The sequence below is a fragment of the Ochotona curzoniae genome, unplaced genomic scaffold (assembly GCF_017591425.1).
Source record: "Ochotona curzoniae isolate NIBS_2020 unplaced genomic scaffold, NIBS_Ocur_1.0 scaffold_2453, whole genome shotgun sequence".
NCBI lineage: Eukaryota > Metazoa > Chordata > Mammalia > Lagomorpha > Ochotonidae > Ochotona > Ochotona curzoniae.
This window is the reverse complement of record NW_024467094.1, coordinates 11,027,563-11,052,251: the sequence shown is the minus strand read 5'-3', so window position 1 is coordinate 11,052,251 and position 24,689 is coordinate 11,027,563. Positions and strand designations below refer to the sequence as shown.

Genomic DNA, 24,689 nt, shown 5'->3' with positions numbered 1-24,689 from the left:
CTTTCCCAACCCGTGTCCTTACCCCAAGAAAAACAAATTCACAAATCATTCAGAAAGATTTCCCAGGGACACACATTTGGCACAGCAGTCAAGGTGCCGACGACAACATCTACAGCCCGCTCTGGAACTGCCTGGGTCTGACCCTCCACCTGCACTCTCAGCTCCAATCCTCCACTGCAGACAGTACTTCAGAGGGCTCCTGTGCTTGCATCCCTGCCACCCACCCACAAGGTGGGTCTTCTGCCTGGCCCAGCCCTGGTCGGTGTGAAAGAGTGAGCCAGCAGATGGAAGATGGATCTCCCCAAAATAAGTAAAATAAATAAATAAATAAATGCTTTAAAATCTCCCTAAGGAATATACCATTCCACAACATACAGCTCAACAATTCAACTGCACTCAATACAGAAAGAGATTAAACAAGTCACCGACCAAGGCACAAAGCTCATCTGAGAGAGAGAAAGTAGAAACTGACCCTCTGGGAAGGTTTACTCACCAGCCAACTAAACAGCACCTGCACATGAGTTTCTAGCAGATAACTCCAACTCATGACCCAGCAGAGTTCCGTCTCACTGGATGCCACTGGGGCCTGACTACCCCACACATCCTCCTTTCTCCACAAGAACACCAAGAAACTCTGTAGACTTAGCTGATAGAGCAACAGACACCAGTTACACCTCCACATGCAGTGACTCTACCACCTCAAACTCTGTCCCCGCGACTCCTCAGCCTGAGGTCCAGGGGGACACAGCCCAGCTCACCTAGGTAGCAGCACTTTCCCACTCACTCTCATGCTCAGAAAAGGCTTCCTTCCCAACCTCTCCCCTCAAGGGTGCTGCTCTTCTTGAGTCTCTACACACACCTGCTCCTGCCTGACGTCCCAGCTTAACTCCAATTGCCCTCAAGTTTCCCTGAGGAACCAGGTGTGCCCCATTACAGCATACGCCCACAATCCCCTCTATAAAATTCACTGCATATTCATTTACTCATCTAATAGCTGTATTCACACAAATTCTAGACTTCAAGAACCGAGATTACAGCTTTCTTGGTTAGCGCTGGATTGCCTCTGCCTAGAACAGCACTGGCCACATTTACAAGGATCGATAAATATACCTTGATTTGTAAGACAGCTGGTACAACGCAATTAATCAGAAGAAACAGAAAAACGAGAAAAAGCCTTTACTTCACACTGTATTTCCCTCTAACAAAACTCTAACCTCTCCCTAAATATACCCCATGTCTCTCTCACTTTAGAAAACAAAAACTTTGGGCCAGTGTGGTGGCTCTACAAGTTAATCCTCCACCTGCAAGTGCCAGATCCTATGGGTTCCAGTTCATGTCCTGGCTGCTTCATTTCCCATCCAACTCTGCTTGTGGTCTGCGAGAGTAGCAGAGAATAGCAAAGGTTCTAGGGCCTCTGCATCCATTTGGGACACCTGGAAGAAGTTCCTTGCTCCCAGCTTCAGATAAGCTCAGCTCCAGCCAATATAGCCATTTGGGGTGTGACTAGCAAATGGAAAATCTTTCCTTCTGTCTCTCTTTCTCTCTCTAAATCTCCCGTTCAAGTAATAATAAATAAATCTTAAAAAAAAAAAAAAAACTTTTCAACTTTATATTCTCTTCTAGTTATTTTTCCTCCTTACCTTCACAGCCAAGATTTTTAAAAGAATGCTTTATGTTTGGGCCCGGCAGCATGGCCTAGTGGCTGAAGTCCTCGCCTTGAACATGCTGGGATCCCATATGGACGCCAGTTTTAATCCTGGCAGCTCCACTTCCCATCCAGCTCCCTGCTTGTGGCCTGGGAAAGTAGTCAAGGACGGCCCTAGGCCTTGGGACCCTGCACCCATGTGGGATACCCGGAAGAAGTTCCTGGATCCTGGCTTTGGATTAGCACAGCACCGGCCGTTGCGCTCACTTGGGGAGTGAATCATCGGACGGAAGATCTTCCTCTCTCTCTCTCCTCCTCTCTGTATATCTGACTTTCCAATAAATAAATAAATCTTAAAAAAAAAAAAAGAATGGTCTATGTTATTCTCCCATTATCTCTACTAATTCTCCCCTCTCACTATATGCTTTCAAATTTCTCAAACTGAAACAAATTCTTGATGAGGTTGCAATCCAACTTGCAGTAATTAGTTTTTGTAACCTTGGCATGTGAAAATGCTGTACTACTTACCAATGTTTCCCATTCTGGCCAGCCTTCTCCGTATCCCAACTTATGTCTTAACACCCACCCACTAGCAACTTGTGTTTTACTGGCCCAGTTCTTTCAGACAGACCAAAATATCATTTGCTCCTTTTCAAATTCCAGATATGCACCTCCACTGTTCAGATCTGAACGATCCTCCTCTTTGCAGCCACTGCCCTAGGCCACAAACCAGGAGATGACACCAATTCCTACCTAATACCTCCCATCTCCTCCCTCACGCCAAATCAGCCAACAATTCAATTCTACTTCAGCTACGTCTTCCTGGTCTCTCTCCTCTTTTTCACCTCTATCACCTCCTACAACCTGACTCCCATAACTTCACTTTTGTCCACCTCCCAAGTAAAACTCGTCAATGTGCCAGAGTGTTTCTAGCAGGAAAACTATGTCATCCATTAGCTGAAAAGTCAAGTCAAGATTCTCCAACGCTTTTGAAGGAAGTCTAAACTCTTCAGGACAGTATACAACAAGTTTACTATCTAGTCACTTCCTACTTCTTTAGCTTTACTCACAATAATAACCTCATACCACTTCACAAAGGGCAGCAGACTGGCTGTGCCCTCTATCTCAGCCGCCCTTCATAGTCGTGTTTCAAGAGTCAGCCTGACAGTCTTTAAGGAGTCTTCCTTGACCCAAATCAGACTAAGTCAGATCCATTTCACTGGATGTCTCTTCAACACTCTAGATACCTGTATACTCTCTATATACTACTGTGGTACTTACAGTGTGGTAATGGATGATTTAGTCTGTCCATTTCCTTACTGAATTTTATTATCTTCAACATCCAGCACAATGTCTAACACATAACTAACACATAACATCACGCTTACTAGCTTCTCGCAGTGGCTGTATCGTAGCCAATGAGGTTTACCGGAGGCGCGATTATTGCTAAAAACAACACGCTTACTAAAAAATGAGTAATTTTAAGCTCAAGAAGCTGACTTACGGTCTTGCGTAATGGCTTGCTGCGAATGGCAAGGCCGTCCATGTAATCCTCCAGTTTGAACTTGTAAGTAACCTGCAGCTTCTGAAGCAAACTTTCAAAAAAGTCACTACCCTACAAAAAGAAAAAATAAGAGGTAAATTAGTCTGTCCTCATTTAATCTACACAACAGAAACTGAGACAAATAGCCCCTTGACAATTCTGCTCATGTTCAGGTATCATATACGTAAAGACAGGAGGAACAAAGCTATTTACTAGTGACCAAATGAAACAAGACAAATTAACAACAGCAGCTTCTCCCTTCTTTCTTTTCTTCTCTTTCCTTCTTTTTTTAAAGATTTATTTATTTTCACTGGAAAAGAGATTTGACAGAGGAGAGACAGAGAAAAAGATCTTCCATCCAATGCTTCACTCCCCAAAGGCCAGAACTAAACCAATCTGAAGCCAGGAGCCAGGAACTCTTTCAGGTCTCCCATGCAGGTACAGGGTCCCAAAGCTTTGGGCCGTCCTCGACTGCTTTCCCAGGCCACAGGCAGGGAGCTGGATGGGAAGTAGAGCAGCCGGGACACGAACTGACGAACTGGCACCCACGTGGAATCCTAGGGGAGAATCAGCCAATTGAGACATTGCACTGGGCCCTTTTCCCTGCTTTCAAAGACTTCCCAGGACTGTATTGCAGCACAGCATATTAAGCCGTTGTTTGTAGCACCAGCATCCCATATGGGTGTCAGTCGGTTCCAATTTGCCCCGCCCCCCTTCCAATCCAGCTCCCTGTTAATACACCTAAGAAAGCTATGGAGAATGGCTCAAGTGTTTGGGCCCCTGCACCCACATGACAGATTCAGAAGACGCCCCCGGCTCCTGGCTTCAGCCTGACCCAGCCCTAACTGTTGTGGCCATTTGGGGAATGAACCAGGGAATGGAAAATACTGCTCGCTCGCTCGCTCTCCTCTGCTCATTCTCACCATAATTCTGCCCTTCAAAAAAATAAAAGTAAAACGTGCAAAAGCTTTACAGCCCCAAGGCAGCAACAGTGGTAGGAGAATGCCTACCCAAGGAAACCCAAGGAAAAGATTATGAAGTTTTTGTCAGTGTTACGTTCTGAAACATAGTACTTCAGATGGTAAAAGCCCATTACAATTACTAAGTGATGCTAAAACCAATATCCTGGAAACAAAAACATGATAATTTACCTCATCTAAGAGCTCCAAAAGTCTGTTCCGAATCTGTTCTGGATTCTCAACATTTGGATCCTTGAGAAGTTGCCTGAACTTCTCAATCACCTGGTAAAAAGCATTCTTCCACAGGATTTGATCCACATTCTGATTATCAGAGAATTCGATATCTAACAGAAGACAGCGTTCATACAGCTGCAGGAGTTCAGCTCTGAAATAAAATATACACAACTTCTAGTCCCAGACACATCCGCAGGGAGAAGCTAGACCCAGAATCTGAGTTTCCTCTAAATTAACCACCTCCTCTGGCAAGACGTTCAAAATGTGACCAGGTATACTACTCATACCAGTATTCATTCTGCACAGCAAAATGTGATTTTTAAAGATAGTTTATGTTGAGAAAAATAGGTTTTCCCCATATGCCTCCACCTAAATTTAACAGATTGAAAAAAGATCTGCACTGCAAGCTAAATGCTATTCATTTCTGGAAAGTCTTCCCTTTTCTATTTCAAGATTCCATATTCCCTCAAAGACTTTTTTCTTTTCTTAAAGTAGTAGTAGGAAGCATAATCATTTCTAAGACTATAAACATTAATTTTCTAACTGTTCTTCCCTTAAAAAAGCAACAATAACATGAAAGGGCAATAACACTCAAGGGCGTACCCCGTAAGTTCGGACCATCAACGGTCCCAGCAGTCTGTACACCCTAGCCCACACCCACCCCCTTCCGGCCATACCTGAGCTGAGCCATCTTGTCCAGACCCTCGGGACTGATCCGGTCCCTGGAGAGCAGGTTGCTGAGCTGCAGCTCCTGGTTATCAGCCACCCGGAGAAGCCTGTGCAGCTCCTGCTGCTGAATGTTCCTCATGTGCTGCTCTAGCTCCTCGGGGCTCAGTGTGCTGGCAGGGACCGGGCTACAGACATACTGCCCCGACGGAGTTGGGTAGCCCGGGTAGTAAGGCCCTGGGTACACACCATTGGCAGGGCCCATTGGGTACTGCAAGGGGCTGTAGCCTGTGTACGGATACTGGGAGGCAGGGCCTGGTGTCCGGGGGTAATAGTAAGGGTTGTCAGAATTTTGAAACTTATAGTAAGAGGCTTGGGCCTGGCGGGAGTCAGTCCAGGACGTGGGGCTGATTTCATCATCAGTGTCCAAGAAGTGTAGCTGTGCCGTCTGGCTCTTTAGAGCTGGTTTCTGATCGGGGTTATTTGGGTCCCACAGTCGACGGGTCGTCCCTCCGCGGCCCCAACTTCGAGACCCCTTACTACCGGATCCAAACAAAAGCCGAGGTCCCAGAGGCGTGGACTCCGGAGAGCCCGTCGAACTGACAGAAAGGGTGGTGTGAGCCGGCAGAATCAAAATGCCGCGCCCCCGGCCCCGGAGCTCTTGCTTCAGGTTTTTGGACTCCTGCTTCTCAGAGCCTTTGCTCCCAGGGTTCGAGCCTCTGTCGGGCTTCACCCTATCCACATCCGGCAGGGAGTCTTTGTTCATGATTTCTGCATCAAAAGTGACATGAAGAGTGCCCCGATTTTCTTTACCATTGCTTTTCTGTTCGCCCTCCCCAGGGCCAGACCAATCTCTTTCAAAATGTTTCTTCCTTTCGGAACTCTTCCTGGACCCTAACCCATCAGGCTCGTCAAGTTTGTCCTCGTCTAAGGAGTCCGTGGAGGACATAGACACCTGCTTCTTCAGTCGAGGCCTCTCCTTGGTCCTATCCTGCCGGCGCCGACGGCAGCCATTGCCTTCGGTCAGACCCGCTCCCTCGGCGCTGTTGTTGCTGCCCGCAGAGCTGGTACTGCAGGTGCGGTAACGGTTCCTCCGCTTGTCCGAGCGCGAGTAGCGCTTCGCAGAGCCGGGCTTCCCCAGGACCCCATCGTCCGTCACTTTCTTCATGCCCTCCCCTTTGTCAACCCTCTTGACTTTTTCTCCCTTCGCAGTCCTCACTCTGTCACTACTCAGGCTTTTCTCTGTCTCCGTTTTCTCTGACTTATTTACGGTTTCCTCTTTCGCGAGCTTGCCCCGACCGTCGTCTTCCTCCACTCTCAGCTGTTCGACCTGGCTGAGCATCTCTTCTTCATCCGCCCGGCTGGCCGATTCTTTGGAAATCATTTGCAAACGCCGCCCAGGCTGATAGATCTGCAGGTCCGGTTTCTTCGTTCTCTTGATAATCTTTACACTTCGATCCTCTTGTCCAACAGTCCGAGGGGAGGACTGCTGTGCCCGGTGGTTTTCTGGGTCTGTCGGGCCATTTTGCTGCTGGCTGTCCGGTTCTTTGCTGATATCTTTCACGATCTGTGTGCCACTCCCAACAGCAGAAGAAATTCGGTCGTTCACAGTTTCATCCTTGAGTTCCTCACTCCCAGAGGGTTCCTTGATTTTAGGTCTGTTTCTGAGTCGAGAAAGACCAGGCTTATAGATTTCCAGATCCGGGCGCCTGTTATCTTTGCGTGGCCTGGGCTCCTTTAACTCCTTTATGTTTTCTGTTAGTTGGCGAGAAGGTTGAGGAGAAATAAAGGAGGGAAGGGAAAATATTGTCATTCTGAATAAAAAACACAAAGGCAAGCAAGTACTACAAATCCAAAATCCTAACACTATAGCAGATAAGGACGTTTCTTCAGATACCAAAATTCTGGGTTTGTAACATTTCTTTAGGACCTGACAAGACTAAGAATTTAACTGGGTTATAGCTAAATATATATGGATGAGCAAAACAGGGGAAAAAGCCCATATACTCTTGGGTTACTCAAGTCACCTTCTGATTCCTAAAACTCCAAGTTACTTCATTATTATCAGAATAAAAATCTCTAATGGGGCAGGATTAAGGGTAGGGAGGGGCTGGCACAGTGCTACAGCTCCACCTGCAAGCGCCAGCATCCCATAGAGGTACTATTGATGTCCCAGCTGCTCCACTTCCCATCCACCTGTTTATGGCCTGGAAAAGCAGCAGAAGATGGCTTAAATCTTGGGGACCCTGTACCCACATGGGAAACCCAGAAGAAGCTCCTGGCTCCCAGCTTCAGATCAGCTCAACTGTGGGGAGAAAACAAGCGGATGGAAGCCCTTCTCTATCTCTCCTTCCCTCTGAAGTTTGTCTTTCAAATGAAAATAAATAAATCCTAAACAACAAACAAACAGTCTAAGATACCCAGCATTAGACAATTTTCTCACTACAGACATGTTAGTCTTTCACCTTGAACATTTTTCTTGGGTGGCTCAGTCCTTTTAACCTACCAGTGAGGAGGGTAGAAGAAAAAGAATATATGAACAGTCCACAGTCCTGAACATCCCTGATGGGGTGATAGGAAGGCAATTCCAAACTCTGAACCTGACCATGATAATTGTCTTCTCTAGGACACCAGAGCCCCTATGGAAGCAGACAGGAAGTAGCTCCTTCCCACTCATCTCCCCAAATCTCTCATGGTAACCAGCCGAGCCACTTCAAGGAAATACAGCTCAGACTGTCACTCCAGAACACCAGGTTTACCTGCTAACGCGATGATAACCTATGAGGAAGAAAAAGTTCCAGAAAAAAAGCCTGTTCAAGAAAAATAATTCAGAAACCATGGAGAACCCCAGGCAGGACTCCATCTCTTCTGAGCACCTGTTTATCTTCCGAGAAGAAGACTATACGTGTGCCTCCAAATACTTCAGGGACAAAGTGACAGGCATCACTAAGAACTCAATATGTAACGTTACATGAAATCTCAGAACTGCACTGTTTTACAAATACAATGGCAAACAAGTCTAGAAAAGGATGACCCGCTACTGCATTTATACCTACAAATGGGTGTAACAAAATAGAAAAAAGTTAAAAAGCTAAAAAAAAGGGCCTTGTGCAATAGCTCAATGGCTAAATCCTCACCTTGCGCCAGAGATGTTGGTTCGTGTCCCAGATTCTCCACTTCCCATCCAGCTCCCTGCTTGTGGCCTGGGAAAGCAGTCGAGGATAGGCCAAAGTGTTGGGACCCTGCACCCACGTGGGAGATTGGAAGAGGTTCCTGGCTTGAGATTGGCTCAGCTCTGGCCATTGTGGCCATCTGGAGAGTGAACCAGCGGATGGAAGATGTCTTTTATTTTTTTTTAAGGGTTTTGTTGCTGTTGTAAAGTCAGATTTACAGAGAGAAGACACAGAAAGATCTTCTGTCCGCTGGTTCACTCAAGTGGCTGCAATAGCCAGAGTTGAGCCTATCCCAAAGCCAGGAGCTTCTTCCCCATGTGGGTGCAGGGTCCCAAGGCCTTGGCCCATCCAACTGCTTTCCCATGCCATGAGCAGGGAGCTGGAGTGGAAGTGCAGCATCTGGGACACAAACCGGCATCCATATGGGATCCAGGTGGATGCACGGTGAAGACTTTAGCCACTAGGCCATCGTGCTGGGACGATTTTTCTGTTTCTCCTTCTCTCAATAAATTTGATCTGCCTTTCCAATAAAAATAAATAAATCTTGGGGAAAAAAGCTAGGAAAAAAAATCAACGGGTTTAAGCTTAAGAAACGGCAGGGAAATTCTCAGTTTAAATGTGTGTTCATTAAGTATGAACACAAATCTAGCAATTTAAGCCTGGAAGAGCTCACTCTGGTATTTTCCTAAGTCGGGGAGGGAGGAGCTGCGAGTAGAGCTACTACTTCTTTCCCAGTAGAGCAGTCACCCAGCCTGAGTGACCTAAGTCAGTGCACTAACAACTTCCCAGACTGCAGCCACTACCCAACTCCACACGGAACAAAGGAGACATGAGACACTGTAATCTTTCTTGACGTTTCCCTGATGTGTCTGGAGACTTCTAAACTTGCAAAAGGAGCATTCCCCTCGGATTAAAAACTGCTCCCACACATGCCAAGGCCAAAGCAACGTAGCGTCACCCCTCCAGTGGCGCAGCTTTCAGGAGCCGGCCGTGGAAGAGGGGAAAAGTTCAGCGAGGAAGTCCCGGGCTGGAAGACCTTTTCTCTTCAATCAGTGCCCCCCAGTCCCTTCACAACGGCCAGCGGGCGATCCCTTAGGGAAGGAAACACCAGTGAGGGGGGCCTGCCGTACCCCACCAGGCATCCTTTCCGCGTCTCCTGACCACTGGGAGGGTCAGGGGGTAGGGGACGGGGGGGGCGTGTGGAGGGACCACTCGGGCACTCGGCTCTCCCAGCAGGCGGGGGGCGCCCCTGGCCCGCCGGGCGCCCCGGAGCTGGTCCGGCGGCCCCCGCCCCCGCGGTTGGGGGAAGGGGCGGGGGCTCCCGGGCGCGGCGGACATGGAGCAGGGAGGAGGAGAGGGAGGCGGGGCGGGCAGGCCCGGCCCAGGAGCTGGGCGGCGCGACTCACCTCTGCTCCCGGCCTGCGGAGCCAGAGTGGCCAGGATGCCCCTGAGCTCGGACGCCGAGATCCTCACACGCTCCAAGCCCTCCGCCATCTTCGCGGCTGCGGCTCCAGCTGCAGCTCCTCCGCCAGCGCCGCGCGCGCAGCCAGGAAACCACGACGGGCGGGCGCGCGCGCTCTCCCACTCCCACCCCTGTCCCCGCCCCCTCGCGGCCTTCCCTGCCCTCCCCGAACGACGGTGGCCGCGCTGGGAGAAAAGCACCGAGTGCACGTTCCGGTAGGAGCCTCGCCCGAGCGCGAGCGGGGCGGCCGGGGGCGGGCGCTGCGCGTGCGCAGAGGTGTGCTGGCCGGGGCAGGTGTGCTGCAGCCGGAGGTGGAGGTGCGGCGCCGGTGAGGTGAGCGGAGGCCGGGCGTGCAGGGAGGCTGAGGTGGTCACGCCCGCTCCCGAGGACACGGGTGATGATCTGGGCTGAGGTAAACGCAGACACCCACAATCTGGCCTCCTGTAGCCATCCTAGGCCACGATCTCGCGCCGCACACAGGCCGGGACAGGTGCAAGCTTTCGGGGCGGAGGGTGAAGCTTAAAAATCCAGTATTTATTCTCATTTGTAAAATTAAAGAACGGATTCCCCGAGAACTGAGTGAAAGCAGTTGCCCCATTGTGGCACAGCTGATGGTCCCGGGGTAGCCAAAGCTATTTTCTTTATGGCAAACCACACTCATTCCACATCTCCTGATTTTTAAAATAGACAGAATACATCGTGGGCTCGGCTGGGGGAAGGGATTATGTGGAGGAGGAGGAGAAAGTACAGTGAAGGCACCTTGGGAATTTCTGTATCCGTGTGAATTCTTGGGAAAAAAACTGTCCCCTTGTCTCCCGCCGCTCCCCGGGTTCCAGTGGATACTTTTTTTTTTACCCCCGCGTCTTTAACCAGACTGGAACTGGCGATACTGTAACCCTTTTAGTCCCTGAATTGTTACAATGTCTCGCTGTTACTCCGGCACTGCTCCACCCAATCTTCAGGGACTGGAAACTATCGGAGAACAGTTACTAATTGTGCTTAAGCTGGAGCCTGCAAGATTTGAGGAACCTGAACGCTTTGTACTCGAGTGAGGTGACGCTTAGCCACCAACAGGTTAAATAAGGGATTCGGCAGTTGCAAAGGAAGGGGGAAGGGACTGGGGTAGCTAGAGCCAGAAGTGCTAAACATTAATTCTTGTTGACATGGAAATTTGGGAGAATATTGCATCGTTTTAAGAAAAAAATGATGGAAGAACAATGGAAAAACAGATAAATTAGAACAAATGGGATTGTGGATTTAGTGCAACATTGTTCGGGACCTGCAGATTAGATATGCTAACAGTTTAAACCAGTTCAAGAATATTTACAGAACTCGGGGAGAAATTAATACATAAAAACAGAGAAACAATGGGAGACATGGAGAACAGGTGCAGAAACTGGTAATAGTCAAATTGAGGAATTTTTACTAAGTGGATGGAAGAGTCAGAATTCTCAGATTTCATGAGGCAGCTCATAAAATACCAGATAAGGAAATGCACCACAATGAAAGCTTATGAGTTTAAAAACAAAATGTGTTTAGGTATTGAAATGGAACAGTCTTCAAGATCCATTTAACGCTTTTTCCTTAAAAAGCCACCTGTGGAACAATATATATAATATGATTCTATGTGTAGCAAAACCAGTTATGGTCTATGTGAATTCTGTATAAATGCATCTAAAAAAAGATGCAGAATATACATTCAAAATTTTGGAAAGTGGCTGCCTGTGTAGAAAAGAAAGGATTTGGTAGTAGAGACTGAAAGTTCTGTCATGTTTTAAATTCTTAAACTAGGGATTGGTCACATTATATGAGGAAATCAATAATACTAAAGCAGATTTGGGTAGAGGGGATGGAGGAATTCAAGTTCTGAAACTAAAAATTGCATAGGTCACAGTCACTGAGACACAATAAATAGAAATGAATAACTACAAATTAAGCAAAAAAAATTCTTATAATCACATTTTTAATGCCAATTTTAAACCACTTGTAAAGCAAAAACAAGATTAGGCTAAGATCATGGATTATTTTAGAAATTAAGATAATGAAAATATTCATAACAAAATCCACACAATGTCTTTCAAACACAAATTATAGGACAGTCTAACTTTAGGTATGTTTATGTAAAAGAAAAATTAATTACCTTAAAAAATAAATAGTACTTGATAAATAAAAGGAGAAGTTTATTGTGCAGAAATAAGATGTTTTTGGCAAAAAAAAAAAAAAAGGAAATTACGTATTCTCTTGAATGTCTCCTAAGCAATTCAAACTTGATTTATTGAATCTAGGTAAAAATACTGGCAATATTCTTGACACCTCCATGTCCCTGTTAGTCCACTGACAGTGTATGTCTCTTCTAAATCTGCAATGAGGATATATCGAATCTTCTCCCCAACATTTCCCCCCTTTTCTGTTAAAAACGTTCACTCCTATTCAGGAGTATATTTTTTCCCTTTTCTTTCATTTTTTTTCCTCCATCATTCCCTTCTTTTGTTGCCATTTTTTGCTCAGATGCAGACAATTGAGCTAGTCACATTATTTTGTTCGTAGCAGGACCTTTCATTTCATTTATTTGTGTGAAAGGCACAACTGCAGAGAGAAGGAGAGATAGAGAGTTCCGCCATCTACTGCTTTACTCCACAAACTGGTTCAATAGCCGAGGTTGGGTCACAATGAAGCCAGGAGCTCAGATCTCCATCTCGGCCTCCTACGTGTGGGTGACGGTGGTGTTGCCAAGCACTTTGGCCATCAGCTGCTTTCCCAGGCACATTTGCAGGGAGCTGGATCGAAAGTGGATTAACCAAGACTCTAACTGCTGCCTATAAGGAATGCTAGCATTCCAGGCAGCAACTTAAGCCATCAGCTGCTTTCCCAGTGCCCCATTTTATCTTTCTGTTCTTTGTTCCAATTCCCACTCACATTCCATCCCTGTGCCCTTAGTGACTCTGGTCTGTTTGATATGTGTCCTTGAATGTATTTGTGTATCAGTGAATAATAGGAGATTACTTCACAGTATTCCTGGAAAATAGAATTACAAGATAGTATGAAATATTTAGAAGTTCATGTATAGTTTTCTCACAGTACAGTTTGTTGCTAAAGTTTTATAAGAGTCCTTGTGTCCATAGATTTAAATTTTTCCTAAAAGACCTTTGTCTTTTAATTCTATTTTCCACAAACCTTTTGGTGTACTACTGTTTAATGTTTCATGTATGTATTTTAAATGTAAATAACTCTTATAGTGGTGTAGATCTCATTCTGTTTCTTTTGGGCCAGGTGGTGGGGGAAAGACACAGCACCTGCCAATCTACTGGTTCACTTCCCAAATGTCCAGGACTGACCTGGGCCTGAAGGCAATCCATGTCTCCCACTTGGACAGCAGGGATTCCATTATTTGAGCCATCACTGTTGCTGGCCAGGGTCTCCATTAGCAGGACTTTGAAGCCAGAAGACAGAGCCAGATTATATTATACCCAGACACCTCAATATGGGACTTGGAAACCAGCTTCTAACCCAAGCTAACCACACACTTCATGTTACTGTCAATACTTCTGACCTTTGCATATTGTCTTCCGTGACTTCATCCCTTTGGCCAGTGATTCTAGGCTAAGATGGAGCAGTCAGAGCCCTTACTCAGAATTTTTTTTTAAATTCAAACTAAGAGAAAGAAAGTTGCTCTGCAGTGTGGAAGCGCATAGAGCCTAAAGCACAGGAGCTGTCCGCAGTCACGGGTCCTGCCCTATGGAGCCAGCTGATATGCAGTGGAAAAGAAGCCGACATGCAGAAGGCAGCCGAGGTGAGAAACAGCCCTGAACACCCCCAAGCCCCTGGTCCCCACTGTTCCTGAAGCTCCATACTCGTACCCTTCCTGTGGTTTTGTTCAGCCCTTCCTTGAATACCTAGAGCGAGTAAATCCTGTCAGCCTCATAAACTAGTTCAAATGATGGGAGTTGGCAACCAAGAGGCCTATTATAATCTCTCTTTTTGATGGTAGTGAGTTTAAAAATAATTGGTAAAATACATAGTTTCCCATGTAATCGCTTCTATGACTACTATGACTATAACTATAAATGTTAAATACAGTGACATGAATGTGCAGGCAATCTGCAGAATGCTCTACCAGTTAAACAACAGTTCGCCAGTCCCTGGCACTTACACTTCTGTCTATGAATGTGATTACTTAAATAACTAGAATCACACAACATTTGTCTTTTGTTACTGGCTTATTTCAGTTGGCATGATGTCCTCACTGTTCATTCGTGAAAATACAGCACGTGTCAAAATCTCCTCCTTTGTAGAGCTGAATAATATTCCTTGATGGGTACATGACATGATGTCTGGTCATCTGTCAATGGACACTTCCACCTTTGGCTGTGAATTATTTAGCCAAGAATGCAGTTGTAAAACCAGTCTTTGAGGCTCTGCCCTCCGTTCTTTTAAGTCTATATTCAGGAGTGAAATTTCTGGATTGAACAGTAATGTTATATTGACCATTATGGAGAATCACCGTACTATTTACTAGAGCAGCTGTACCATTTTGCATTTGTACCAGCAGTGCATGGGGATTCCAGTTTCTGCACATCCTGAAAGGTCAATAGTTTTATTTTATTTTATTTTTATTTTATTTGACAGAGTTGCAGAGAGAGGAAGAAAGAGAGATCTTTGTGGTTCACTCCCCATATTACAATCGTCAGAGCTGGGCCAGGCCAAAGCCGGGAACCTGGAGCTTCTTCCCAGCTTCCAACATGGGTACAGGGTCCCAAGCACTTGGGCCAGCTTCTACTGCTTTCCAATGCCAATTAACAGGGAGCTAGATCAGAAGTGGAGCACCTGGGACTGGAACTGATGTCCATATGGGATGCTGGCATTGCAGGTGGAGGTTTCACCAGCTATGGCACACACTGGTCTATTGGGTTTTCTACTGTAGGTATATTCATTACTGTGAATTAGTATTTCTTTTAAAAAAATAGTTGATATATTTTTTAAGCTTTATTTACTTTATTTGAAAGTCAAATTTTACATAGATATAGAGTTAGAAATCCTCCATCTGCTGACTCACTGTTGGCAATGAGCACAATGGCCAGAGCTGAGCTGGTACAAAGCCAGAAGCCTAGAGCTTCTTCTGGGTCTCCCAAGTGGGTGCAGGGATCCAAACAGCTGGGCCATCATCTGCAGCTTCGCCAGGCACACTAGCAGGGCACTAGATCAGAAGTGGAGCAACCATGTCTCAAACCAGCATGGGCACTGGCACCACTGGCAGAAGCTTAACGTATTACACATGATGTCAGCCCCTTGAAATAGTATGCCAATGATCAGTGATATTGAATATTTTTTATGTGGTTGTTGGGCATGTGTATCTTTGGAGAAAATTTTATCCAGTCTTTTGTCCATTTTTAAACTATTTCTGTTTCTAAAATGTATCCTGCACTATTTTTTTTTCCTAGTCTCCACTTTTTCTTCCATTCCTTCCTTTGCTTTTAAGGGGATGACTGAAGCTTCTTAGTTGTACCCCCCAATTCTACCCTGGTCCCCTTTGCATTCAGCACCACGTAGCCAGAATGATTTTCTAAAAATGGGAATTTTTTTACGTGACATTCTATTACTCATAAGGAAAAAATACATCCATGAGTTAAAGTCCTAAACTGTCAGGACCTTGCTATCATCACTTTTCTCACCATGCACTCATCTCACACTCTCCTTTGATCATTATTCTCAGAAACATTGGGCATCTTGTCCTTTCTTAAAGGCTTACATGTGTTTCCAACTGCCTGAAATACTTTTCTCTCTACCTGAATAAAAGCCATTCATTCTCTGAGTCATTACTTACATTTTATTTCTCACTGGAGGCCTTTCATCAACCTTTGTCCCTGATCTAAACTGTCCCTGCCCCTTGAGCAGCTGTCATAGCAAAGCAACCATCAAACTTTGCAAGCATGTGCTTATTTTTGCACTACTTATTACACATCTCCACTGGATTGTAAGGTGTATGAGGGCAAGAACATGTCTATTTTCATTTTTAAATTAATCTAATTTTCTTATTTATTTTTTTATTGCAAAGTCATATATACAGAGAGGAGGAAAGACAGAGAAGAAGGTCTTCCATCTACTGGTGCACTCCCAAAGTGACAACAACGGCCAGAACTGAACCTATCCAGAGCCAGGAGTCTCTTCTGGGACTCCCACATGGGTGCAGGGTCCCAAGGCCTTGGAAGGCTTCAACTGCTTTCCCAGGCCACAAGCAGGGAGCTGGATGGGAAGCAGGGCCCCCAGGATTAGAACTGGCAGCCATATGGGATCCTGCCATATGCCAGGCGAGGACTTCAGCCATAGGCTACCATGCTGGGACCAAATAAATTTAGTTTTATGATTTAAAAAATGTAATATTTTACCATATTCACTTCACATGTAGATATTATACACATGCACACATATACTAATTTTTCTTGAAAATAGGGATATTAATATCACAAAATGAGAGATTCATGACAATGATCATAAGTTGGGGTAGGACAAATTGGTCCTTCTAACATCCTCTCTAGACCCCATAATATCTGACACATAAAAGTGCTCAATACTTATTGACTGAATGAATAAAACAATAACTAGATCATATATGCAGGTGATTTTAGATTACTGCTAACATATCCAACTTTGAACTAACAAATACAATATTTAAGCTTTCTTTGCCAAAAAGTAGAAATTATTGAAATTAAGAAAAGGTGATAAATCTAAATAAACTAGTAACTGTGAAGTCAATGAAAAACTTATCAGAGGTGTTTATGTAAGGTAACCACAAATTTTCTGTATTTGCACATAGAATTTTTTTCTAAAGGGGTACACAGGATCAACTATAGATATGAGACCTAAAAAGATAATAAGATAATCTAAAAAAATGTCATGTGATAAGCCTACAAAATCAATAGCTTTCATTTAGGTTATCAGTTATTTTAGAATCTAATGGGAAAAATGCCTTTTTCCAGATGCAACAAAAACAAACTATGTTTAGGGCTAAATTTAATCAAATATATACAAAATACAAATCACAATAACAGGATTCTAAATTCGAAAAATGTCACCTTTCATGGAAAAACTAAAGTTTTAAACGTCAATTATGTCCCAATTAATTTATGTATTTTAAAGTGCATTTTCTGGAGCCCTTGCAAGAAATTATAAGGTTTGCTCAAAGCCAACAACTTTTAGAAAAAGTCAAAGAGAAATTTTCTAATATAATGGCCAACTAGAAAATGAATTGGTAAGTCCAATCAGTACAACAGAATACAAAACCGTAAACATTAATAGGGACTTAATTTTTTTGATAAACATGGCATTTCAGAGGCAAAAGATGATTCAGTCAATAATGGCACATTAAAGAATCACAAAAGAATAAGAGACCAAAGAATATACAGGAAAAATGTTTTATTCCTGTTAATTAAAATGTCTGGACATTTAGTTAAGTTGACATTAAAGTAAGGTTAAGGGTGAAACGGACATTCCTTAGGAACTGCTGTTGAAGTATGATGCAATCTACAGCCTTTGGAAGTCAGTTCAGCAGTGGGTGTTAACTCTCTTAGAAGCATGCATGCTTGCCACTGATGTGTAGAGATGCACAAAAGTCTTCCCACAATGATGTTCATTACATTAGTATTATAGCAAAAAAATAAGTAAATATTCAGTGGAGTTGTGTAAAATTAAAGTCATGGCATTAAGCCATTTTAAGAATTGCATAAATATATGTGATATAATCAATATATTCTTATCTAGTGATATGCAAATAACATTGTTTGAATAAATAAAATTTGTCAAAAAATTTTTCTGCATACGTATAAAAATTTCTTACCAGGACTATATATAGATATTACCAGGACAAGAAAAACTACCAGAGGTTATAAAGCAACTGTATTTATGAAGCAAAGTTTAGTGGTTTTCACATGTCTATTTTTAGATTAAATTGTCTCTAGTGAACATGGATAACTTTTACTAATAAAGAAAAAGAGAAACAATGTTTAAAGGCTACAGTAAACATGGCAACTAAATGGAGCAGTAACAAAAAAATCGTTTCACCTCAATCATCTTGTAATTATACATTTCTTAGTTTTTGCTTTTTAATATATGTATATTAAAAACCTGGAAGGAAACAAAATTTACATCATTTATTAAAATGGGTTATAGGCATTTATTAACTTTATTTTTTATATTGCTTTTTAAATTAAAATTTAAATCATATTTTGAACTGAGTATATTCAAGTACCTTCACGACAATGATGAAAAGCAAGGTAGAGTGCTCGCAATGGATGCTATTAGGGAAAGGAGAGGGCTTAGCTTTCTATTAGTACCTTCAGTTCCTATAAAGCTTCACCAGGAAAATTTAGTTCCACTTGAAGTCCCCTTCTCCATTGAAATTCTGGCTTGCTAGTAATGGAGACAATTAGGTACAATGCTCCAACCTCGTCTCTTTGTGTTACACATTTTCAAAAATTATCCATAAACACACCGTCTCAGAGTTTGCTCTGGCCCTTTTCTTCTTCCTGGGTTTCAGAACTATGTGTGCTCAGTACTGCATCTCCTTTGCTGATGTTGAACAAGCCCATACCAACATCCAAGATGTTATCCACCTCACACCGGTGCTGACAAGCTCCATTTTCAATCAAGCAACGGGGCGAAATCTTTTCTTCAAATGTGAACTCTTTCAGAAAACTGGATCTTTTAAGGTAACAATTTTTTTCTGCTAGTATATCATGTACGTTTTATTTTTTCTTACTTTAAAAAATTTTTTTATTTTCATTAGATGGGCAGATTTACAAAGAGGCAGAAAGATATGTTCCATCTGCTGGTTCATGTGCCAGATGGCCACAACTGAACCTGTCTAAAGCCAGCAGCAGCCAGCAGCTTCTTCCTGATCTCCCAATCTCCCATGCGCGTGTAGGGTCCCAAGGCCTTAGGCCAACCTACCAGCTGGTTTCCCAGGCCACAAGCAGGGAGTGGATGGGCAGTAGAGCCACCAGGGCACAAACTGGTGCCCAAATAGGATGTCAGCATTTGGAGGTGGAAGATTAGCCAGTTGAGCCATTGAGCTGGTCTCCTTGCCCCCATGTATGTTTTCAAAAACAGCTGCAGAAATTTTCCTTTTTGAGTTCTGGTTACCTAGCATCATAGTGTTGATAAGCCACTGTTCGATAACCTGAAAATACCTTATTAACAAGTCATATAATTTATTGTCCAGGTAATTTACATAAGTATATGTATCTATCACCCAAACTCTTGTTCAAACATGTTTGAGATTCCAAGGGGAAATGTCTGACAATTGAGACAAGAAACATCAACCCAGACTGTTGCGAGTAACATGGGAAGTGTGATTAGATGTCTGAAGCACTGGTTTTCTTTCACCTTCCCATACCCTGATATCTTCTGAATATGAAAGGTCTGATAATAGTTAAGACCCTTTTCTACAAAATATGTCACTGCTAACTAGTAGGTGGTGAAAGTACCCCTTGGGAGACCCACATCTCCTACCAGAGTACCTGAGTTCCAGCCCTGGCTCTGCCGGACTCTAGCTTCCTGTTAAGGTGTACCCTACAGGCTCTCTGTGGGAGGCCTGGATTGAACTCTGAGCTCCTGACTTAGCCTGCCCTAGCCCGGGAACTGCAGGCTTATGGAGAATGAACCAGCACATGGGTCTCTACGCTTACCTGCCTCTTTTGAATGGTTAAGACAGGCTGGGTATTTGACACAGTACGCGGACACCTCATTTGAGATGCCCACATCCCAGTACTGCAGCTGGGTTCAAGTCCTGATGCAAGTTCTGATTCTAGCTTCCTGCTAACGCACAGCAAATGACAGCTCAAATATTGGAGTCGCCACCAACTGCATGGGATGCCCAGAATGAGTTCCTGTCATTGGCATGGACCAGCTCCAACTATTATGGGCATTTGGGAAGTGAAACAGGAAATAAATCTTGTTTTGTTTGTTTGTTGTTTTTGTTAAGATTTAGTTTTATTGGAAAGTCAGATTTACAGAGAAGTAAAGAAAGATCTTCATCTGCTGGTTCACTCCTCAGGTGGCCACAATGGCTGGACCTGAGCTGATCTGAAGCCAAGAGCCAGGAGCTTCTTCTGGGTCTCAAGGCTTTGGGCTGTCCTCAACTGCTTTCCCAAGCCCCAAGCAGGGAGCTGGATGGGAAGTGGAGCAGCCGCAATTAGAACCAGATCCCAAATGGATCCCAGAACATGCAAGGCAAGGACTTTAGCCACAAGCCTACTGCAGTGGGCCCAAACCTGTGTTTCAAATAAAATACAAATAAATCTTTAAAAAAAATACGTACTGCTTTTCAAAAGTAGTTAAGATGGTAAATTAAGGGAAAGCACTTGGTGCAGTAGTTAAGTCACTGCTTGGGATGCCTGAACTCCAGGACACAGAACAGGAAATTTGCCTGTCTCTGCTTTTCAAATAAAAATTTAAGGGACAGGCATGATAGTGACTAGGTCCCCACTTGGGACGCCCATATCCTGTATCACAATGCTGGGATTCAAGTTGGAGCCCTGTTTCCAACTCCCTATTATGAGAGAGGCAGCTGTGATACTCAGGTATTTGTCACTGTCACCTGCATGAAGACCCAGAATGGGTTTGGGCTCCTGGCTTAAGTGTGGCCCTGGCTGTTGTAAGCATTTGGGGAATAGACCAGCAGATAGAAAGATTACCACCTGTTTCCTTGCTTTTCAAATAAAGTGAAAATAAGTAAATGTTTTAAGAAGTTATACGTTAAGGGGTCAACATTGTAGCACAATGGATTAAGCGACCACTGCAATGCAAACCTAGTTGTAGTCCCAGCTATTTCACTTCCAATTGAGCTTTGAGCTAACACACTGGGAAGGCATTGAAAGGTAGCCCAAGGATTTGAGCCTCTGCTACCTATGTGGAAAGAGCAGGATGGAATTCCTGACTCTTGAACCATCTGGGAAGTGAATCAACATAGATGGAAGATCTCTGTGCCCACCTCTGCTTTCTTATTATTATTCTAATGTATTTACTTATCTTGAAAGAATGACAGGAAAGACAGATCTTCCATCCTTTGGCCCACTTATCAGGTGGCCACAACAGCCAGGGCTGAAGACCAAACCAAAGCCAAGAACTCTATCACAGTGCAGTGGCAGATACCCCAGCACTTGAGCCATCTTCTGTTGTTTTGCCAAAGCCATTATCAAGGAGCTAGTGCAGCAGAAATGCAGCAGCTGAAACATGAACCAGCACCTCAGGAGACTGCTTTGCCCACTACACTACAATGTGGGTTTCTCAAACCTTAAGAAAATTTTAAGTGAAAAAGATTTGTCTTCTCTTGTTAACTTGTTATGAATCTTCTGAGTATTGATTGACCATTAGTTTTAGAGTGGCATGAAGTCTTTCAAATATACCCTTTAAAAAAAAGAAGTGTTAGGTCTGGCACGGTAGCCTAGTGGCTAAAAGTCCTTGCCTCGAATGCACAGAGATCCCATATGGGCACCAGTTCTAATCCTGGTAGTCCCGCTTTCCATCCAGCTCTATGCTTGTGGCCTGGGAAGGCACTCAAAGATGGGCCCAAAGCCTTGAGACCCTGCACCCACATGGGAGACCCAAAAAAAGACTCCAGGCTTCAGATTGGTGCAGCTCTGGCCATTGCGGCTACTTGGGGAGTCATTCAGTAGACAGAAGCTCTTCTATCTCTTCTCCTCCTCTATATCTGACTAATAAAAATTAAATTAAAAACAGTTACTAAACTAGTATGTTACAGTTGAGCAAGGTTAATTTTTTGAAGGAAAATTTTATAAATTCTGTGTAGAGTAAGAGTAGTGTTTATGAAGTCTCCAGTAGTGCACGGTAATGTGTGAGGCCTTCATGAGCACTCACTGACTTGCCTGGAACAACCCATAGTCCTGTAAACATTCATTTGAGGCAAGTGCCCTAGCCACGTCTACCGGTTCTTTTCTTTCTACTGCATTTACGCTGTACGTTTTCCATGTGGAGATACACAAGTACTTCCCCTTGGGTTGGAGCTACAATATTAAGCACAGAAGCATGCTGGGTGGATTTGTAGCCTAGGAGCCATAAACCATACCATCTGTAAGTATGCTGTATCTGATATTTGCCAAGTGTCCAACAATTGCATTTTTCAGAACATGTCACTGCTGTGACGAAATGCGTGACATCAGGGGCTTACCGCGTCTCCTCTTGCAGATTCGTGGTGCTCTGAACGCTGTCCGAGGCTTGATTGCTGCCACCTCGGAAGGAAAGCCTAAAGCAGTCGTGACTCACAGCAGTGGGAACCATGGCCAGGCTCTCACCTATGCTGCCAAACTGGAAGGTATCCGACTCATCTGTCAGGCCCCTGGGTAGGATCATCAGTGAGAGCCGATAGCTGTGGGCATTGAATCTTGCAAGGAGTTTCTATCCTAAACTCTGTTCTCCCCACCCAGGAATCCCTGTTCATGTTGTTGTACCCCAAACAGCTCCCAACTGTAAGAAACTGGCCATACAAGCCTATGGCGCCTCTATTGTGTACAGCGAGCCGAGTGATGAGGTAAGAAAGCAGTCTCATCGGACTAGCTGCCGCTCTTCAGTCCCCTTCATCACTTCCTCATCTGTGTTGGTCTGCTCCAACTTCTTACCTATACTCACTCAGGTGTTATTAGTGTCAGCTTAAAAAATACTACCTCTATTCTAACCACTCTACACACCTGGACACCCTTTTCCCACTTGGATATCTCGAAGGCATTTCAAACTTCCCAGTTATTCCCATTCCAATCCTTACCTCCAGTAAACTGGAAAAAAATGGTATTACCTTTTATAACTGTCTCAAACCCCACATGCAAATCACAGATCTTTCAAAATTATTTCCAGGCTAGCCCAGCAGCCCACTGCTACCCTGATTCCAACGTCAATTCTCGTTGATTCAGTAACCTAGCTAGCCTCTTCCACCCTTGTCCCTTGTTTTCAAGAGCAACCAAAGCCATGCATTTAGTAAGTCCAAACATGTTTCTTGTCCACTCAAAACACTGTTTCCCATTTCATGCGTAGTGCTGCATCATCTGGGCCTGAACTGAACTGTCCAGTTCCTTTGTACCTTCAGCTCATCTGCAATTTTCCCTTAAAATACTCCATGCCAGTCACATTGGCTTCTTAGCAGTTCCTCAGAAAGGCCAAACACTCTTACTCTAGAGTCTGCACTTGCTACTCATGTGGAATGTTCATGTGGAAAGACTCATTTGCTCAAATCTGTTGTCACTTAATTACTAGAGGCCCTTTCTGACCAACTCATATAAAACAAATTCCTTCATTTTTCTCCATAGCCTTTAAGTGTATCAGTTACTTCCCAACCTCTCTCCATAACCTAAGAATATACCCTCCTCTTGTGGGCAGGATCCATTTGAAAAATATATGGCCAACAGTGTGTCGTGACTGAATTGAACTTGTTGGAAGGTCTGTTAAGTCAAATCAAGTAAACTAATCCAACGTGTTTCAGTCTAGAGAAAATGTTACAAAGAGAATTGTGGAAGAAACAGAAGGCATCATGATACATCCCAACCAGGAACCTGCAGTGATAGCTGGGCAAGGCACAATTGCCCTGGAAGTGCTGAACCAGGTACTACAGCTCCTGGTAAAGCCATTTTGCTGCAGACTCAATTACTTAGTATGTACACAAAAACTGCCTATTAGTGGTCTCATTCATATTTTCCATTCTTACTAAAGGTTCCCTTGGTGGATGCACTTGTGGTTCCGGTAGGAGGAGGAGGAATGGTTGCTGGAATAGCAGTTACGGTTAAGGTGAGAACACTTCTGGAGAGCCTCCTGCCTCCAACATCAAGAGCTTATTTTGTGCCATAATACAGTGAGAATACGAGTGATTTGCTCAGTCGTCTCCCCCAGTTTGCCATCCACTGCTAGAATCCCTTGGTACTTGAATGGAAGGCCTTCTTTGCCTCACCACCCTCTTCACTGAGCAGTTACAATGAGTGGCACTCCCACATCTCGTCCCTGAATCCCGTTTCCCCCACACCAAGCACTCCCTTTCCCCAGAATAACTGTGGAGCCAGATGTGACCCAGACATCTGAGGGCCATCAGTAAACTATTTATAAAGTGCTTCATAGTCATATTTTCATGACATTTATCACAGGGGTAAATTTTGGAAGGAATGTCATTTACTGGGCCTGTTTAATGTGAGGCTCCTTTGCCTAGGCTCTGAGACCTGACGTGAAGGTTTATGCTGCTGAACCCTTGAACGCAGATGACTGCTACCAGTCCAAACTGAAAGGGGAACTCACACCCAATCCTGGCCCTCCAGAAACCATAGCAGACGGCGTCAAGTCCAGTATTGGCTTAAACACCTGGCCTATTATCAGGGACCTTGTGGATGACATATTCCTTGTCACAGAGGATGAGATTAAGGTAAGACCCCAAGGGGAAAAGGAACAAAGGAACCTGGGCAAAAGCACTTCATCCTCCTAGAAGTAGCAAGAGACCCACAGGGACTTTTAACCTGGTGACTCCATTACATGTTGGAGAAGGCACCCTAATTGTGACCATGTTGATGGCGGAGCAGTGTCAGGAAAAAGTCTGCTCTTTACTGGCAAACACACATACCTGACAATAAGGAAACCCAGACAGAGCACAGATCCTCTTCTGATCTTTATGTGATTAAACCCCTTAGACTTCCAATTCACTCATTCTCACTTCCTTCTATACCAACAGTATGCGACCAAGCTGGTGTGGGAAAGGATGAAGCTACTGATTGAACCGACAGCTGCTGTTGGAGTGGCTGCTGTACTTTCTCAGCATTTCCAAACTGTTTCCCCAGAAGTGAAGAATATCTGTGTTGTGCTCAGTGGTGGAAATGTAGACTTAACCTCTGTAACTTGGATGAAACAGGCTGAAAGGCCAGCTCAGTCTGTCTGTGTTTAAGTTACCCAAAAGGAAGAGATGGGATACAATGTCTCTAAACATGTGGGACTTTGTTTTCTGGTTATTGTCAACATTTCCTCTCTCTTA

The 24,689-nt window shown here is 44.3% G+C and overlaps 2 protein-coding genes and 1 pseudogene across 3 annotated transcripts in view; 2 read left to right on the top strand and 1 right to left on the bottom strand.

Annotated features, from left to right (window-relative positions):
• Positions 1 to 9,729, bottom strand: part of SMG6 (SMG6 nonsense mediated mRNA decay factor) — a 227,106-nt gene extending 217,377 nt beyond the window's left edge. Inside the window, exons 1-4 of one of the 2 annotated variants that reach the window (XM_041001461.1) lie at positions 9,627 to 9,729; positions 5,059 to 6,802; positions 4,340 to 4,532; positions 3,150 to 3,260 (exon numbers count right to left, since the gene is read on the bottom strand). In XM_041001461.1, coding sequence (XP_040857395.1) covers positions 3,150 to 3,260; positions 4,340 to 4,532; positions 5,059 to 6,802; positions 9,627 to 9,714 — 2,136 coding nt within the window. In that variant the 5' untranslated portion in view covers positions 9,715 to 9,729. Of the gene's footprint in view, positions 1 to 3,149; positions 3,261 to 4,339; positions 4,533 to 5,058; positions 6,803 to 9,626 lie in introns of those variants that run through there. The other variant, XM_041001462.1, reaches the window with a different exon arrangement.
• On the top strand, positions 3,035 to 3,144 carry LOC121170622 (annotated as a pseudogene).
• Positions 9,730 to 13,160: 3,431 nt separating the features above from the next.
• Positions 13,161 to 24,671, top strand: SRR (serine racemase). The gene is made up of 8 exons (XM_041000710.1): positions 13,161 to 13,472; positions 18,213 to 18,384; positions 21,881 to 22,007; positions 22,120 to 22,223; positions 23,166 to 23,285; positions 23,393 to 23,467; positions 23,880 to 24,089; positions 24,393 to 24,671. Exons 2-8 carry the CDS (start codon positions 18,217 to 18,219, stop codon positions 24,600 to 24,602), a joined length of 1,014 nt encoding a protein of 337 aa, XP_040856644.1. The 5' UTR covers positions 13,161 to 13,472; positions 18,213 to 18,216; the 3' UTR covers positions 24,603 to 24,671.
• The last annotated feature ends 18 nt before the right edge of the window (positions 24,672 to 24,689 follow it).

What these genes read in the sequence shown, in the direction of transcription:
- SRR (XM_041000710.1), top strand. Translation starts at nt 18,217, where the DNA reads ATGTGTGCTCAGTACTGCATCTCCTTTGCTGATGTTGAACAAGCCCAT. An exon ending in AGAAAACTGGATCTTTTAAG is followed by an intron (nt 18,385 to 21,880) that starts GTAACAATTTTT and finishes CTCCTCTTGCAG; the next exon opens with ATTCGTGGTGCTCTGAACGC. An exon ending in ACAGCGAGCCGAGTGATGAG is followed by an intron (nt 22,224 to 23,165) that starts GTAAGAAAGCAG and finishes AACGTGTTTCAG; the next exon opens with TCTAGAGAAAATGTTACAAA.